This window comes from Mugil cephalus, chromosome 4 (genome assembly GCF_022458985.1).
Source record: "Mugil cephalus isolate CIBA_MC_2020 chromosome 4, CIBA_Mcephalus_1.1, whole genome shotgun sequence".
Taxonomy (NCBI): Eukaryota; Metazoa; Chordata; class Actinopteri; order Mugiliformes; family Mugilidae; genus Mugil; species Mugil cephalus.
In genome coordinates this window covers 16740186-16757934 of record NC_061773.1, presented here as the reverse complement: position 1 = coordinate 16757934, position 17749 = coordinate 16740186, and the positions used below count along the sequence as shown (strand labels likewise).

Sequence of the window (17749 nt, the reverse complement as noted above, 5' to 3'; positions counted from 1 at the left end):
CATTGTGTAAGTGGGGAACCTAATAATAACCATAATAATTCTATAATTACAGTGATTTAAAGTTTGTGTAATTATGATAATTCTGCAATTACAGTGCTGCAGCTTTGAAATGACTCTGAAGGAACAGCAGAGAGAAGTCATAAATCCAGAAAGTAGATTTTTTTTTTTTTTCATGCATTCCTTGCTTAAAGATGCATGGTGTATTTTGCGGGAAGCAGCAATGAGTCACAAGGCATTCATTTTCGAATGTTCTGAAAACGTGGCTGATGAATGGAGCCAACAGTAAGCCTGCGCCTTTGGATCTGGAGAGCAGGATCACTGAGGCCACACTGTGACTTTAGAACTTCAAACAACTCCAGCAGATCCAATTTCTCTTTGTGGACGCTTTATTTATTCAGCAGCAAGACTGAATGAAAGACTTGTTTGATATTTCAGGAGTTTTAATTTGTTTCCTAAAGCAGCCTTACATTTTTACTAAGGAGGTGCTCTTTTCTTTACTCGGCTTATTGACTGAAATCCTGACCTTCACTGACCAGCCATTCAGCTTTATTACTAAAGAAGATATTAATCATTATACGTAGCCAAACTGTTCCGGTGTGGGCGCAATGCAGCTGGCTTTCTTCATGCTTTTTTGCCTTTAAAGGACATCAGAAGTCCTCTAGATGCAGATGAAAAGCATGCTCAGCCAAAAAAGAACATCCTCCACAATTACCCATGAAAGAAAGCAGAACCAGGCAATGTACAGCCACCATCTTAATTCAGTGTTTTCACTTGGGAAAGATGAAGAGAGGGACGCACCGCTACAAATGCACGAGCAAGAAGAAGAAAAGGAAGAAGAAATTAGATAATAAATGAGAACAAATTACAGCTTTGGCACCGTTTCAGGTAGTGCACCTACATTTCATTGTGCAGTATATTCTGTTCAATGACAATTAATCTGAACCTTAATGTTGTGTTTGGATGATCCGGATCAAGCCTTGATCCCAATGTAGCACTCTCAAAGTTAGACATGTGGGCCGTGAAGATGTTGGTCAGGTTTAAGGAGCATTCTATGGACTTCTGGGATGTGGATCTTATTTGAGTCTTTATTGCAGTTGGCAACGCACAACCTCAACCACTATATTTAACATGCATACAATATTCCCTTTTAAGATAAAGTTTCAGCAAGTGTTTCAGATGGATGATCAACATGCATCAACAATATTTTGCTTAGATATTAACGGGTTCATATTTAAGCCTTTAATAATGTTTAACAATGGCTGTGTTTTTCTTACGAGCAGAACTGTGAGCTTCTTTTGAGCATGCATCTCTACTTCTACGTATAAAGCTGCACAAACTTTTGGATAATTAGTTTATCTCCAGTGGACAGAGATGAGCAGATATAGAGTATGGAATACATATTTTTCAAAAGGGAAAAAGTTTCATATGGAAAAAGGCATGATTCTGAAAATCCAAATGGGACTTGCTGTTTAAATAACATAGATCAACTTTTGAACATTGTCATTTTCAGAATACTATTAGACCAACTGTTTCCATATCGAAAAAGTGTGTAAAGGTCCCATATTATATGATTTTTCAACAATAGATGTCAGAGGTTGAACATCGTTTTCAAAGTGTATCACTCCAAATTCTGTCTTGGTCCTGAATTTCAGCCAGTCAAAAAGCTCTACTGAGAACAGGCTGCTTCTGTGCCTGTACCTTTAAATGCTGATGAGCTGTGTCAGTCCATGCCTACTCCACACCCTTCTTGGGGAGAGGATTCAGCTTTTGCTGACATTACCATGCCCTAATGTTTACGGCAGCAGGACATTTCTGAATGGTTAGTTAAAAATATTGTGTGTCTGAATATGTTACTTAGAGTAATTGTTGCGGTTCGTTGATGCAGCCAACAACAGAGCAATGGCTGTGGTTTGCTCGTACCTTTGCCATGTCTGTTTGGGAGGGTTTGCGATGACAAAAAATGGCACCCGCTCAGTAATTTTAGGCTCATCCATCCGGGGAGTGGGTCTAAGGCTGTATCCACTACTGGAGGGAGTAGTTATTTCCCTGCATGACGTCAAGAAAAAAAATGCTAAAAAATGGAGTAAGCAAGGGAAATGACTGAATTACTTCTAGGGCCTCATATACAGGCTTTGAGGACACATATCGCGTTAGAAAACATTTATAAAGTGAATTTTGCATAATATGGGACCTTTAACAAAGACTTCTGGATTTGGACTGTAGAGTCTTTTGAGACATTTCAGCACTCACCTGAGTAGCTTCTCTAGTTCTACGCAGATGAGTGGCAAAATGTTCCCTTTATTAAACACTTTTTCTGATATACCATGACCTGGATGACAGAGAACCTTTACAAACAATTGTTTCCATGAGCACAGCATGCTCCTCCTTATCTGCAGTTGGAATTGCCACCACTGGCCACAAAAAGGCTTGTTATTCAAAGGCCATCTTGTGACATTTTGGAGCTCTGCTGTCTATCCAGACCTGTGAAATGAGGCAACTGAGATCCCGAGGACACACTGTTTTAACTTCAGTTCGTTCATGGAGGAGTTCACTCTCACCCCACATTAGCGTAATAAAGGGATGCATCCACCGTCTGAGGTCGGCCTGAATGTACCTTCTCCTCCAGTATTGTGGATGACACGGTAAACGCTGTGGATACGCCATGCTCGTTTCAGCCTGCAGATTCTCTCTGTGCTACTGAAGCTACATCTTCAAGTCTAGTTCACACAGTCAGAAAGAAACAGGTCACTCAGTTTGTATACAACAAAGGAAATAGTCACTGTGTTTTCAGGTTTGCTGTGAAAAAACCTAAAGAGGCAATCAAAAGAGAAAGACAACACTAGCTTTGTTTCAAGTTCTAGGTCTGCACACGAATGTTTGGTTTGGGTAGTGTTTCCCTTAAAGCATGAAAGAGGCTGCTATGGTTGCATGTGCAGTCCAGATGAAAGTTACATGGTGCAACACAACACACCACATGCTGAAGTGTCCTTGAGCAAGAGACTGAACCCCCACCCAGTAGCTCCCAATACTCGGTACTGTGCTTGTGTGAGCAAAATGGGTAGATGTGTCACTGAGACTGTAAAGCGCTACCAATAGGTAGAAAAGCGCTGTATAAAAACCATTTACCATTTAGGTTTTCTGTTAGTCTGCCCATCTCATCTCAACACAAAATTTTTATTAAATTTCATTTAAAAAGAGCATGATTCCATTTAAGAGTGTATTTAAAACCTCTTTCCGGTTCCACTTTTACTAAAAAAAAAAAAAAAAAAAAAAAAAAAAAAAAAAAAAAATTACTTAACTGCAAATTGTCCCTCTCTTTGTGAACAAAATAACTTCTTAAATTAGTCTGTACAGATAAGGAGAAACAGAAAGGTATAGTCTAACGTAAGCAAACATTTTGATGATTTCAAATTTGTCTCACTTGCTGCAACCTTATGCCGTCCTAACACACTAGCTACAGTGCGTGCTGGCAGGAATACACATTCTCACGTACACATTCAGCTAAATGTAGTCAATGACCCTAGTGGCGTAGGTACACCCTGGTTGGATCGCCAGTCTATCAAAGGGCTAACACAAAGAGGCAAACAACCATTCTCGCTGACATCTACGAACAATTTAGAATCACACATTAACTTAACAAGCATGACTTTGTGGGACGAGGAAACCCCACATAGGCAAAAGGTCGAATGTACACATGAGCAGAAGGAATCCTTTATATATTTATTTATATGTATTTTAATAATCTGCGATGACTGAGTGCATAAGGATGAATATGTACCAAAGGATTTTGGAAGTGTGGTGTCTCCGGCTGTGGTCGATATCTATGTAAGGGTGGAAGAAGAAGAGAATAAGTGGAGCAGAGGCAGACAGCTAGCAACCTGGGAGGGAATCCACCTGTCACTCAAAGTAGCACTTAATTATGCATAATTCTAAGCCTGTACATAATTTAAAGAATTAAAAAAAAAAAAAAAAATCACCCAGTTACAGTTGGGGAAATTACATGCTGGCATAAAGTTGGGCATTTTTAATTTCAAAGTTTATTGTGGTTGACCCTCTCCTGGAGCCAGCCTCAGGGGCCATTGGAGCCACCTGCCCTTGTTTTATTGCCCCTGCTGCCCCCTGAGTAGAACAGTTTACAGGTATATAAATTCTCTGGTAGGAAGGGAGGAAAAATGCAAAAATGATACAGATCATGCTGCATGTCTACCATAGTTTCTCTGAATAATGATAATAAATAAACATTTTTTTTTCTTAAAACAGAAAACAATGGACCCTATGTATCTTTTGCAGCATGCTTCATTAAGTGTGTGTGTGTGCGTGCATGCGTGTGTGATCCTAATCAAGTCTAGCACGACTCACAAGGAATTATTTATTTCTGTGTGTGTGTGTGTGTGTGTGTGTGTGTGTGTGTTTTCATCTACAGGATCTTTATTAACGGTGGCAGGACTTTTTCCAGCTTACACGCACATGTTAATGTGTTTTTGCTATGTGTGCACGAACATGGCCATTAAATAAAAAACCAAAGGAAGATTAGTTAAGTGGGCACAACACTAGAAAATCGAAAAAAAGAGGAAGGTCAGACAAACATCTGTAGCAGCTTGATGCCATGTGCTCATGCTTTTCCAGTGCTGTTTAGAAAAGTAGCTGTCATTTATGTTAGGATGTGATACAAAGCAGCAACATGAACATCACTAAACAGTTTAGATGGTGGTAAGTTAACTGCCCTTTGCCTTGGAACCAGCATCAATCCTTATAGGTACACTTCAGGGATTTTGTAAGATCGTAGATGCAGATGAAAAACACATTAAGCCTATTTCCCTTTCGAAATCGGAAGATGTCCAGCAGTGTCATCATCTCAGAACTGGCAGAAACCTGTGGGACCCAGCTACACCCATCTATTGTACTGAAGTGGTCTTCATGGAAGAGTTGCTGCCAAAAATCCATACCTCTGACACAGAAACAAGACCAAGAGATCCAACTATGTATGGAAATGTAGGAACTGAGGTGCAGAAAAATGGCAACAGGTGCTCTGACATGATAAGTCAAAATTTGAAATATTTGACCGTAGCAGAAGGAAATTTGTTCACTCAAGGGCTGGAGAGCGCTATAATAACAAGAGTCTCCAGGCAACAGTGAAGCATGGTGGAGGTTCCTTTACAAGTCTGGGGCTGAATTTCTGCAAATGGAGTTGGTCAGGATTAATGGTGTCCTCAATGCTGTGAAATACAGGCAGATACTTATCCATCGTCAATACCATCAGGGAGGCGTATGATTGGCCCCAAATTTATTCTGCAGCATGACAAAGACCCCAAACATACAGCCAAGGGTCATTAAGAACTATCTTAAGCCTAAAGAAGAACAAGAAGTCCTGGAAGTGATGGCATGCCCCCCACAGAGCCCGGATCTCAACATCATCGAATGTGCCTGGGATTACATGACATGAAGATCTGTGGTTAGTTCTCCAAGATGTTTGGAACAACCTACCAGCCAAGTTTCTTCAAAAACTGTGTGCAAGTACCTAGAAGAAGTGATGATGTCTTGAAGGCAAATGGTGGTCATTTAGATTTAGATTTAGACTCTGTTCATTTAATGCATGTTGTTAATTGATGAAAATAAACTAGTATCACATAGTGATAGAGTGAAAGAACAGTCCAGCCCTTATTAGATGGGACTCATCAATTGTTATTGATTTGATCCTGCACGGGCTGGCAGGTGACATCACACATGCATGTGAGCATTCCCTAAATATGAGTGAGACCCTTACCAGGGCCCAAAATCAGGTCAAGAAGCCCCAGCTCCTGAGAACCACCACCCCAGTGTGGGGTGCATGGATACCAAGACTAGAGAACCAACCATAGCCACAGGGAAATTTCATTGAACATGAAAGGGAAAAAAGATAAAGAATAAAACGTATGAGCTTCCCTGTTCTGCAGCACATAAACACCAATATCAATATGCAGATACTGAGGATACCACAAAAGTGGTGGCATAAAAAATAAAAAGAGCTGTCTCCTTCCATCAGATAGTGTCCATGTACCAGTTTTAAATGTGTAATAGAGGTCATTGCTCCAATGTATGTATGAAATCTTATTTTTACCTTTGGAGTAATGTATGACCAGAGTCATTTTTGTGAGTGGGTGCTGAAATAAGCGCATGAGAAATTGATCTAGTGATGCGTTCTTGTGTGCAGCATCCATTAAAGTTGCAGCCCAGTATGCCTCGGAATTACATCCATATTGGATGATTTCACACTTCACATCTTGCGCCAACAGTCAGCGCCAACAAGGAAATAGCTTGCCCCTTATGTAACCAACAGAAAATGAAGGTTTGCAGATCGAGGTGGTAGATGTGCCGCAGTATTTCCCCCTTAAAGCGAAGGGTTCAGTTACCTTATCATAGTTTATATAACCAGCATATTTCCATTAACAAGCAGAAACATTGTTAAAAGTGTCGGCTTTAAAGAACGAAACATGAGCAGAATCATCCCGTATCTGTGTTCTTGTCTGATGATAGTTTTGCAGTCTTGTACTCCTGTTGTGCCCACCTGCGTTGCAGTTCCCACGCACTCCCCCCTCACACATGTTGCTGAATCAGGCTGGTGAGTAAAACAGGTCAGATGGATACATTTTCCAACTGCAAAAAACACACAACCAGAGAGTCGCTCCCACCAATTTGAGATGGGTGCACCCAAAATCAAACCTGATTTCACACAATGTCCGGTGTGTTCTAGACTGCAAACGGGGAAAATGATTTATTTATTTGTTCATTTTTTCTGGCAAATCTCAAGAGATTAAAAACATAAGTCAGGGACTGATTATCGCAGACTTGAATAAGCAATTCTGAGCAGCACCTGTGTTTCCTAACAAGACGCAGCCCCTTTATATTAGCTCCAGCCCTACATGTCCAGTTAGATTACACCAGACGTCTTTGATTGTCTAAAAAAAATAAAAACCCACGACTGACTGTGGAGATGTGCATAAAGTTGAGTTGTCAGTAGCTGGGACCAGTCAGTGCAAGTTAGCTCTGTTTACCTTTACCGCCGTTTTTGTGCGTGTGCATGTGTGACGAACACTTAGCTCATGCTGGCTGCTGTCTGCAGCAGAGTTTGCTGTACAATTTATTCATCCTGACACGCCAGATGGGATGGAGTTAATCACCCTGACTTCACCTGGACAGGGGGGAAAGGAGTCTTATGGAAACATTTGATTTGAATTTACTGTGTTAAACAAGAGGAGAAATATCACAAAGAGAGAGAGAGAGATTATATGAAGGCCTCGGGCAAAAAAAAATATCAAACTTGTGCATAAACACCGTGGACTGGGTAGACTGTGTTGACTGTACAAGTGAAATTAAATCGATAAACTACCTCCACATCAGCTGCTTGCTTCTCCTGAATCGTGTCATGACTCATTCAGTGGCCCCGCGTGGATCCACGGGTACAGAAACAGCCAGACTTCAGCGCTTGTTCACTATCACAAGGTAAAAAAGGAGTCATCCCAAGTCCAACGGCGCCATAAAAAGCCAACGCATTTATTCTGGAAACCAATCAACCGAAAGAAACGACACGCCTTCACGCACTCTGCAGTGTGGCCTCTCTGCGAGTTACTGTCATGCGATTCTGTTCATGGTCACGCGGCGGAATTATCACCAGCTCTGCCGTTCTACTCGGCTCTCTAACCTCAGCCTGCCTTCGTTTTGGTTTATGGTTAGTTAATCTAGTAGTTTGTCTTACAGATGAAGCTACACAGATTGCCGACTGGTCTGTGACCGGTCCTTGGCAGGAATCCCCCGTGGTGACATAGAGAACACGGAGCCGCCTCAGCTAAAGAAACAGATATTTTTTCTTCCTCTGGAGTAGAATAACAAAAGGCCGTCGGGATGAGTTGAGATTCCGCAACATCTTGGTTTGACCAAATCAAGCTGCATTAAAAATGTAATATTAGTCATGTGTGTCTGTGCATATGTTTAATTATGATGCAACGAGTGTGTTCTTTTTCAATATTCATAATTTAAAAAAACACAGAAACTCATTGTGCAATCTGTCTTTCTCCTTTAATATCTGCATTTACATATGGCTTATTTACTTTGCTCTGGTTTGGAAAACCTTGAGAAATGACAGGATGTTTGCCTTCATAAAATGAACATGAGGAGCGCCTGTTGTGTCTCATCTTGCAACGGACGTGTCAGCTACATCAGGCGGACTCACAGCCATGTCTCAAAGAGCAGGTCAGCGGCAAGACCGGATAGAAATGTTCCTTCTGAAAGGAACGGGGTTGCATCATAGAAACGGAAAGATCAGGACAACACTCGGGGTTTGAATCACAGTCTGTGGCCGTAGTGATGGAGAACGAATGATGATGATGTCGACATGAATGCGTGTGCTCATTAAATTATGCTGCCAGTCTAAGCGCTGCTGATCAAGGCCGACCATAATGAGGTAAAGCGGAAGGTGTGTGTGTGCGCGCATTCAGACCTGTTAGCCATATGCTTCTTCATTTGAGCTCAGGTTGAAGGTAAAATGGAAATGGGGTGATTTGATCGTTATGGGTTTGTTTTTAATTGCCTATTTCAACGTAATAGTCACAGAGGCTAAAGAGCAGAATAAGACAAATCGTGTCTGTTTTGAACCGTCCTGCCTTCAAGTCGGCTCTGATGACAACAAGTTTATAAATGAAAAGAAAATGTGAATGTCCATAGCTTTTGAAGCTTTGTGGTAATCTAAGGTTTTGACAAGGACCAAGAATGAAGGCATAAAACATTGCTGCTTACGTTTTTGATCTTTGTGAACTAGTGTTTTATTAGAAGCGATGGGTATCTGTGTGTTATTTGTCAACTCTTCTAGAGGTTCCTCTTACTCACTGTTGCTTTCACATTGCTTTTTCCAACTTTCATCAACTTGTGCGTTTGTAACAGCTTCATGGCTGACATGAATTAAGATGGAGCAGGTAAATTTTAAGCTGCAAGTCTCCAGGACTAAATTTAGTTTCTGCATTCTCAAAGGGATAACCAGCGGTACATGACTAATGGATGAAATCATTTGAACTGTAGCTGTATAAGATTCGCAGAAGGTCCTGTGATAAAAAATAAATGAATAAAAACCTTTTAAAAATATTTTTATTAGGATAAATTTGCAGGCAAAGGAACCAAACGCCCTGTATTATTATGTTTCCAGCAGTGTTTCTTAGTGCTGTGTTATTTCTTCTTCTTCTTCTTCTGTCTTTTCTTCTTTCTTAATCTTTGCAGATATTTTATTAGCACTTTGCCGCATTGCCTGTGCGGGTAAAGTTATAGTGTTGACCGTTTACACATAAATGTACACGCATTGGATTACATCAGGTAAATCTCTCCCTTGAGATGTAATTTCCAGGAACTAGCAATGATTTGTTTGCCCAAGCTCTAGCTCTAACATCGGGCTGCAACTTTAGCAAAGGAGATAAAGTAGGCTGCAGCAGTAGATTATGGTTAAAGAGTTATGAATGTAACTGAGGGTGAAGGAACAGTAGATGACTGAGAAGATCTGCAAAGCTCCAGATAAACAACACACTCATCAAACAATCAGCTGCACGGCTAAACAGGGATTCCAGGGCTGGTTTGACTTTTACTTGTTGGAGTTTACTGACAGAAGAGTCAGGAGTTGGAGAATATGGGGCATATGTCCATATGTGTCCTTGTCCATACTTGTGTTCTTGGGGATCTTAAGACATCTTATTCTTCGCTGCCCAAGTACTGGTCCAGTTCAAATTATCCATGCAGTCCAGTTCTCCAGGTATACGTACAGAACTCTGGGAGCTGATGTCACTCTACGCCGTTTATCACAACACTGACATATTGGCAGGAAAGTGTTCTTCTCTAATAACTGTTCCGTTGACAACTGTGGCCGTCTAACTAATTAACCTGGGGCCGTCGTGTCCCAGGATGCCAGAATAGTCGGGGACAAGCAAAGTGGAAATCGCTTTATAGGATTCCCAAAGATCTCGCGTGACAGCAGATGTGGATTAATGCAATAAAACTAGAAAACGAAGCGGTGAGATCCCTCAAGGAACACGTTTCTCTTGTGTATCGGTCACTTTCTCTGAGGGACAGAATCCAATGTTTTCCAAGCGTGATGTCTTGTTTATTTAGCATGTTTTCAACACGATGTGTAACGGATTTTTTTTCATATAGGCGAGTTAGGCTAATGTTTATAACATGGATTACAAAGGATTGTTGCTCATTCAGCACTAAAACTACCCACAATGAGAAATAAATTCGGGATTAAACAGTTATTTGTTATTGAGATTCCGTTGCAATATACAATAAATACAGTTGTATAATAAATAAAAATAAAAGAATAATTTAGTGTATGTAGTGCATTTAGACGTTCATTTAAACTGCGTTAACGTCATAAACGATTGGCGTATAATGGAGACTCTTCAGCACAGTGATTAGTTCTTTATATTATGATGACAGTGTAGGAATGAAGAGACGCTGTTTTTGGCCAACAAACTTGAATGCTCTCAGTGACTCTGGAGTAGGACGGAGGTATTTCTATAGTATATCTGGACCCTACAGGTCAAGAACATTGTCCCCACCGGCTGTTTTAATCCTTGAAAAAATGCAAACTGGGGCATGACAAGAGTCTGTGACATGTAATCTGTCGAGTTTTGCCTTGTACTGCTCACTTTGTGTCCTTTTAAAGTGCAGTAAACTCTGTTGGCATGAAATCAGTGCTGGCGCCTTTTGTTTTCCCCAAAGTTTTCCTGCCATTATGGTGGCGTCAACAAAAAAAAAGTCATGTGATGCCCGCAGCAAGCAGCGTGTAGGTTATGTGGACTTAGGACAGCTAGGTGTCCCAGAATGCAGTTTGAGGGCACCGTTGCTTCAATTACAGTACGGTACTGTGTCCTCCAGTGTGAACTGCAGTGAGGTTCTAGCTATTAGTGGTTGTACAGAAGGATTGACTGGTCTGTTTGACGACTTCACTGCTGTTCCGTGATTCTTATGTAGCATCACGTCGACTAGATCACATGACAGTAACAACATGCCTCCAGGAAGACAAGCGAGGAGAAATACCTCACTAAAGATGAAGCCCATTCTACCGAAATGCAACAAAAGTACTACTGCAATGCACATTCACCTGAAAAGGAAACACTAGCAGAGGAGCGGTCCAAATCCTCTTAGCGACGATCAATTAACAACTTCGCCAAACGTCCATAGACTGTAGGCATACAGCATACACACATTCAACTTTCAACATAATGTTTTTTTATTTATGGCAGGATAAATTAGTTTACAAATGTCAGTTTTGGGGGACTAAACTGTACCTTATTGAATATGACTGCAGGATTGTTATATCGTGTCTGTGTATAGTGTATTGTCATCTTTTGCGTTAACGAATACCTTAATAATTCAAATAAGAAACATTCTTGAGTCAAGTCCAACAACAGGTCATTGTCTTGATGTGAGGAAGAGAGGGACAGAAAACTCCCATAAAACTATCATTTTTTAGCATTCAGTTTGAGGTCATGCTCTCTTCTAGCAGATAAGAGATGAAAAAAAAAAAAAAAAAGCAGCCGTGCTCAGAGCCAGCAGACTTCCACATCCTTTCTCTCAACGGACCGCTCACTTGAGATGGTTCTCGGTTGACATAGAGAAAGATGAAAAGACCTTTTCCTTCAGATGGTAAAACTTTTCTGACACTTCTCTAGGCGACAGTGCCCCTGTGACCAGGCAAGAAAAAGAAAATAAAATAAAATAAAGAAAACTATTAAAATCTATCACCACTAAATGGAAAAAAAGAGAAAATGAGAGCAAACAGAAACACGAAAAGAAGAATACAGTGACAACCAAAGAATCGATTGCATCACACGGGATAAATAAGGGATGAGTTTTTTTTTTATTCTCACATTTTATCTATCGGTCAAGTATATGCTCACACAGCGGATGGACACAACAACAGAGTAGTCTAATGCAACGTAATGCAATACAGCTGCAACAAGCACCAACTCTGAAGCGTGCGCTAATATTGTTAAGACTGACACTGACATGTTTTGATTCAACTGTGGTTTTGCGATTTAGTGACGAATCTACGAAAGGGTAAGCAATCCCAAGCAGTTTAATCGGAATCAGTTTTGACTTACTTTCTTTACAGGGACCTTGTTTGATAGTTTTAAATTGACTTGTTGTTTTCTTAAACAACAAATGCCTGTAGAAAAGGTCACTATGCTCTATCTGTGGATGGACAGCAACATTGAAAATATGTGTCCACCTTGGTCATCTTCTTCTTCTACTGATTAGATTCAGTGTTGTCAGTACATTTGGGGGTTAAAACACCTTGTTGTTCTGTTACATTTCCATCAGATTTGACACATATAGAGATGTTTCAGTCAACGTAAATAGATACACCCGTCTTCTCGTCATCATTTTATTTGGCGTTTATGTAAATCTCAGATAAAATGATAATGATGCTCCATCGCACCGTAGCAGTAAAGACTGATGAAGTAAAAGAAAATATATCAACTTCACATACAGGTTTAATTAACAACCTGAAAAAATATCATGTATTATATAAAGAAAACTGTGTGTATGTGTGTGTGTGTGTGTGCGTGTGTGTGTGTGTGTGTGTGTGTGTGTGTGTGTGTGTTGTCAGTGGCATGCACCGGTGTATATCCCGTCAAAACATCCTGTGCTACCTTGTGTACGTGTTCTCCTTACTTCAGATAAGGACATGGAGGAAAAAAAAATAAAAAATAAAAAAAACTTCCAGTGAAAAGGAACTTGTGAAACCTGTCTCGGTGACAGCTCACAGCCCAGCGCTGCAGTGCCTCCATGTGAAAGACAGAAGCCTGTTGACTGTAGTTTTATTTTAACCTTTATGCTGCCGAGGCGGCGTTGAGGGAAAGCACTTGCGTATTTTTAAGCAGTGCCCGTCTTTATAGACGCCGTGGATGCTGCCTAGTGGGACTGTGGCCCACCAATGTTTGACAGCTCGGAGGATGAAAAGGTTTTCTGTTCCTACCAAATGCTAGGCAGTGTACGAGTCTGTGGTTAATGGGTATATCTAAACATAGACCGCTGCTCTGCTGCAGTAAGCTGGGCATTTCACTCTGGATAAGTAGCGACCTCCACGCTCACAGTATCTTTGGTTAAAATATAAGCGACTGGAGCGCTGGACAAAATGTGATAAGATGCTGGCAAGTGATAAATAGTTTTTCATTTTACTTAATTTGCAAACTCTGCAGACGGATCTAAGTGTCTCTAAGTTCACACTAGAGGCTTTAATCACCAGCTGATTGTCCAGCAGCAGCAGCAGCAGCAGAAGCACTCTAATCCCTTCAGGACTCAGCAGGAGTTTTTGAGTCTGTGCGCTGGGTTTCGACCTGTGTGCGTTGTAATAGACCAGCCAGCCACCTGTCTGGGGTGCCTTCTCTGAGTGCATGCTGGGATGTACGGCCCCTTGCCGTCCCAAGTGGCATTAAGGTGGTGAAGAAAAGTAGAGATTTTCGCCGTGGGCAGCAGCGCCGGGGTAGTAGCCGCAATCAGCGGCGCTGAAGTTTTGGTTTTTGGGTGTAATAATACATCCTTTATTCTGCATCTATTTTTATTTATTTCAAATCTCATGCAAGGTGCTAACACGCGCTGTCAAGTGCACATGTTAGCAGCTTGTTAGTCATTTTAATCCAGTATCCATCCCCGATGTGTTATACATCACCGCTAAATATAATTTGCTCCTACATCTCTCTTCTCACCCTCTCATCCCGTCTCTTCAGTCCCATTTCCCTTTTGTTTTTCTGGCTCCACCTGGCCGGCCACAAGCCTCAGATTTTACGATAAAAAAATAGGTTTTCCTTGCCCCAGTTGACTTAGTGCCTGATTCTTATGGTCTCGGTTCATATTAAGGCAGGTTAAGTTAAGTTTAAGTGTGCTTCAAGCTGTCAAAGCAACCTGGAAGAGCCTCAGACTGAATGCAGCTGAGCAGATCTTGTACGCAACGCAGCTGTTAGTGGAAAAATGTGGAAAAATGTACAGAAATCTCAATCTCAACAACAACAACAACAACAAAAAAAAACACTTAATGCCAGCAGAGTGCAGTATACATTGTAAGTAATGGGGTTGTGAGGTGTTTTTTTTTTTTCATTACAGCTGCTGCTACCACAGTGCCCCAGGATCTGAAATGAAACACTGAGTACGAGGTTAAATTGCTGACTCTCAGATTTAGTGGAGTCAATGTAGAGCTTGTGGACCCTTTTACCCTTGAGGGTATTTATAAAGAGTGTTGCAATTCAGACACCGTTCGTCCGACGTGGATGCAAACGCCTTTAGGTTAAATCTTCCAGTCAGCATTTTCACCCCTATAACTAATGCTTTGTTTCAAAGGCATCGAGCCCGAGCGCAAAACCGAAGTAATAACGTACCAAAATGTTCAATGTTTGCTGCGATTTCTGGTCCTGCGGTAATTGCCTTGCCTTCTTTTTTTTTTTTTTTTTGTTCTGTACACACCGTGATGGCCTCAAACCCCAGATCCCATTCCCTGCTAAGGCGAACGGGAACCCTCGGTTGCGGAGGCCGGACGCGCGGGACACGTTTGTGTGCAGAGGGAGAGAGTGTGTTTCCCGGTTTCATGTCACATCAAGCGACATTGGTCACCTTATGATCACCAGCCGACGGGGGAGCGGAGGAATAAGTCATGTTCTGGTGGGTCTCAGTGTGGGAAGCTTTCATCTTTTGGCTACGCTTTCAACGGTCTTACACGCACGCACGCGCACACACCTACACACACATACATATATACAAGCCCACTAGACACAGAGACTCTGAAGAAGGAAAAAAAAAAAACTAGGGCATCAAAAGTCCCGAAGGCTTTGAGCTGCAATTTTTTGTGCATAATCAGGAGAGAGGCAGAGGAGAAGAGACAGAGATGGAGAGCGAGAGAGCAAGAGAGAGAGAGAAAAACTCTGTAATTAAATTAGTGCATAAAGAAAATGAGGAGGAGAACATGTGAAAACACACATCATCTCTTTCGGAACAGAACCAGACTGGAAGCATCAGGGTGCAGAGTGAGGAGAGATCTGATTAAAGTGGATTAGAGAGACGACTTTTCAGTCCTGTTTTCCTTCCTCTTCTGAGTGAAACACACACACGCGTGCGCGCGCGCATGCACGCACAGCCTCCGGTTCAGCTGGTGTCAAGAGGGAAGGGGCCCCTTTGAGAGAGTAAACAGGGAGAGAGGAGGAGGAGGGTGAGAAAAGACAGCGAGAGAGAAAGCGAGAAGGAGAGTGAGGGTGGTGAGTGAGGTGCAAGCAGACAGAAGTTCTGCCTCTTCTTCTTCCTCTTCCGCTGCTCTTCCATGAGGAGAGAATTATCCGTCCAAGCTGGAACCGGTGTGGGGGAAAATGCTTTTTCTTCAGACTATATTGAAGAGAAGGCTGCTGCAAAAAGGTAAATTGAAAGTTAATTATTATTATTATTATATTAGTTTTATTTTAATTTATTTTGCGCGTATTGCTCCGGGAGCGCCTGGAGTCAATGCACTTTCCCTCTGCACGTCCGCAGTCACCGGTCACATTCGCGATCACTTCAAAGTTGCCGCCGCGCTGTTTCCTCAGCGAGTCCGAAGGGGTTAATGTCATCGCTGCACTAAATCACCGCGGTGCAATTTAGAATTTTAAAGCACTGCGATGCGCATTTCCGATAATGCGCTCTTGGTTGGCCTCATTAGAATACTAGTTGCGTTGCTTCTTTCCTCCATGTGATTTCACTCATTGTGTCGACAATAAGTTGTTTTTTTGTTTTGTTTTCCTGTGAGACCTTAAATATCTTACTTCTGTTCATTAATGCAGCTCACAGTGACATTTCCCTGTCAGGGTTTTTCTAATTTCTGTAATGAGACAAACCACGATCAGCTCAATTTGCCGCGCGTGCACACGCATAAAAGGACTTCAGGTGCGCATTGGTTCCGCTGCACGTAAGACAAAACCATACAACAACGGGAGAGGTATATAAAGGTGGAATGGAAAGGATTTGCAGAGACTTATGTGGAATTATAACACTAATTGAAATATTATGCAAAACCAGCCTACATTTTCACTCATTTGCTTAAATATAGTATGTTCCATGTTGTATATGTGACACAGCTTTAACAGGTTTATAATCCTCCAAGTCAGTGTTGAGTTTCCATTGACCTTAAATGGTATTTGATAGTTGCTCATTATGATATCTCTATGGCTCCCTTGTATTAACCTCCTGTGGTGTGGTAATTGGAGCACTTTCATTAAAAGCGTTGCCCCCTATTTTTCATATTCCACAACATTTCTCACACACAATCTTTCTGTGTTTGTGGTTTCCATGACTGATGATGCCAGGTGCATGCAGCGCTCTCCAGTCAACCGCGGTCCGTGTTTGTTTCGGAGAGATGTGCAGCTTTCTCTTCTCCTCTTCTGCTGACTTATTTATGAATTTGGAGATCTATTGCTTTGAAGTGCAGCCTGGAGATGCAGGGGAGAGCGAGGCAAATGGGGACAAAACGCCGCCTATCGGCCTGTCGCGACGCACTGCAGCCCGCCCTGGGATTACTACCACAATAACAACTATCTGAATTCCCAGGCAAATTGAGAGTTAGAGCTGCCCTTATTGCCACGCGGCGTGGGAGACAGATGACTGTCGCGTTTCATGTGTCTGTGCGGAGCTGATGCCGTGGGGTTATCTCCGAACGTGTCACATCTTAAAAGTCTCATGTCTCACCGCGGAAAAAAACAAAAACTTTCTGAGGAGAGAGAAAAATAATTCTGCTGCAGCAGGTCTGTCACCTAGTCTGTGACTTTCACGCTCTCATTCGTCACCGCAATGAATGTAGCGCGACGGTTAAGGACGTTCACCGTCATTGTTCGTAAATTGATATTGTGGAGTTTCACGAAGGAGATTATTTCTTCCTGACTGATCAAAGAGAACGAAGTTAGGTAGAAAGGTCAGTGACACTGAAGGGAAAAGGCCAAAGTTTAAAGACGCACAAACATAACTGCATGATGAGTTGAAATGATTGATTTACACGGGTCAGCTGTGTCAACACAAAACACTCTGTACGCTGTTTGAGAAAGGTACCACTTACTTCATTAGAAACAAGCACAGAAGTGTGTCGCTGGAAGATTAGTGAGTATTAACTTGGGATAGAGCTTAAAGTGTTCAGATGAGAACGCGCTCAAACCACGAAAATGAAAGCTTACTGGTATCAAAGCCTCAACTCGCAGGCTTGAAACTATATAATTCATAATTGCCGGAGCTGACTTAGCGCTGTCGCGGCTCGCCTGCTTCGTAATGCTAACCGTCGGTAGGAGACGATCCGCAGAAGGGCACTTGGTTGCCAGATTGTTGCAGAGTTGATGAGGCACTCAAGGGCCAAACAAGCGAAAGCTGCCAGTATTTCTTATGTGTCTATAGAGTCTGCGCTCTGCTGCTGTCTGTGGCGCTTATTTAGAAGTACTGAGAGAGAATAAACCAAAGCATGATGGATGGCAATCAATAAAGATAACGCTGATGAAAGGGACGAAGTGAAAGTGAAGAAGGAAGAGAGCAAGGAAGACATGACAAGGACACATGGTGTGAGTTAGGATAGAATAGGACATGTGCGACGAGATTAACTGAACTTATTCAGTGCAAAAATGAAAAACTTGACAAATCATAATAAGACATACACAGACATACATGCTGTGGCCCAAAATGCAGACACACAAAGACATCTGCATTCTGCAGTTTTTTGCATCTCTTAACTTTAACC

The 17749-nt window shown here is 41.8% G+C and overlaps 1 protein-coding gene across 4 annotated transcripts in view; it reads left to right on the top strand.

Moving 5' to 3' along the window:
• The window catches only part of grip2b (glutamate receptor interacting protein 2b), a 240363-nt gene that overhangs the window by 142525 nt on the left and 80089 nt on the right, over positions 1–17749 (top strand). For 2 of the 4 annotated variants that reach the window (XM_047582881.1, XM_047582879.1), the window contains exon 1: positions 15188–15417. The exons of the other annotated variants lie outside the window; for them this stretch is intronic. In XM_047582881.1, coding sequence (XP_047438837.1) covers positions 15372–15417 — 46 coding nt within the window. In that variant the 5' untranslated portion in view covers positions 15188–15371. Of the gene's footprint in view, positions 1–15187; positions 15418–17749 lie in introns of those variants that run through there. 4 annotated transcript variants of the gene reach the window in all.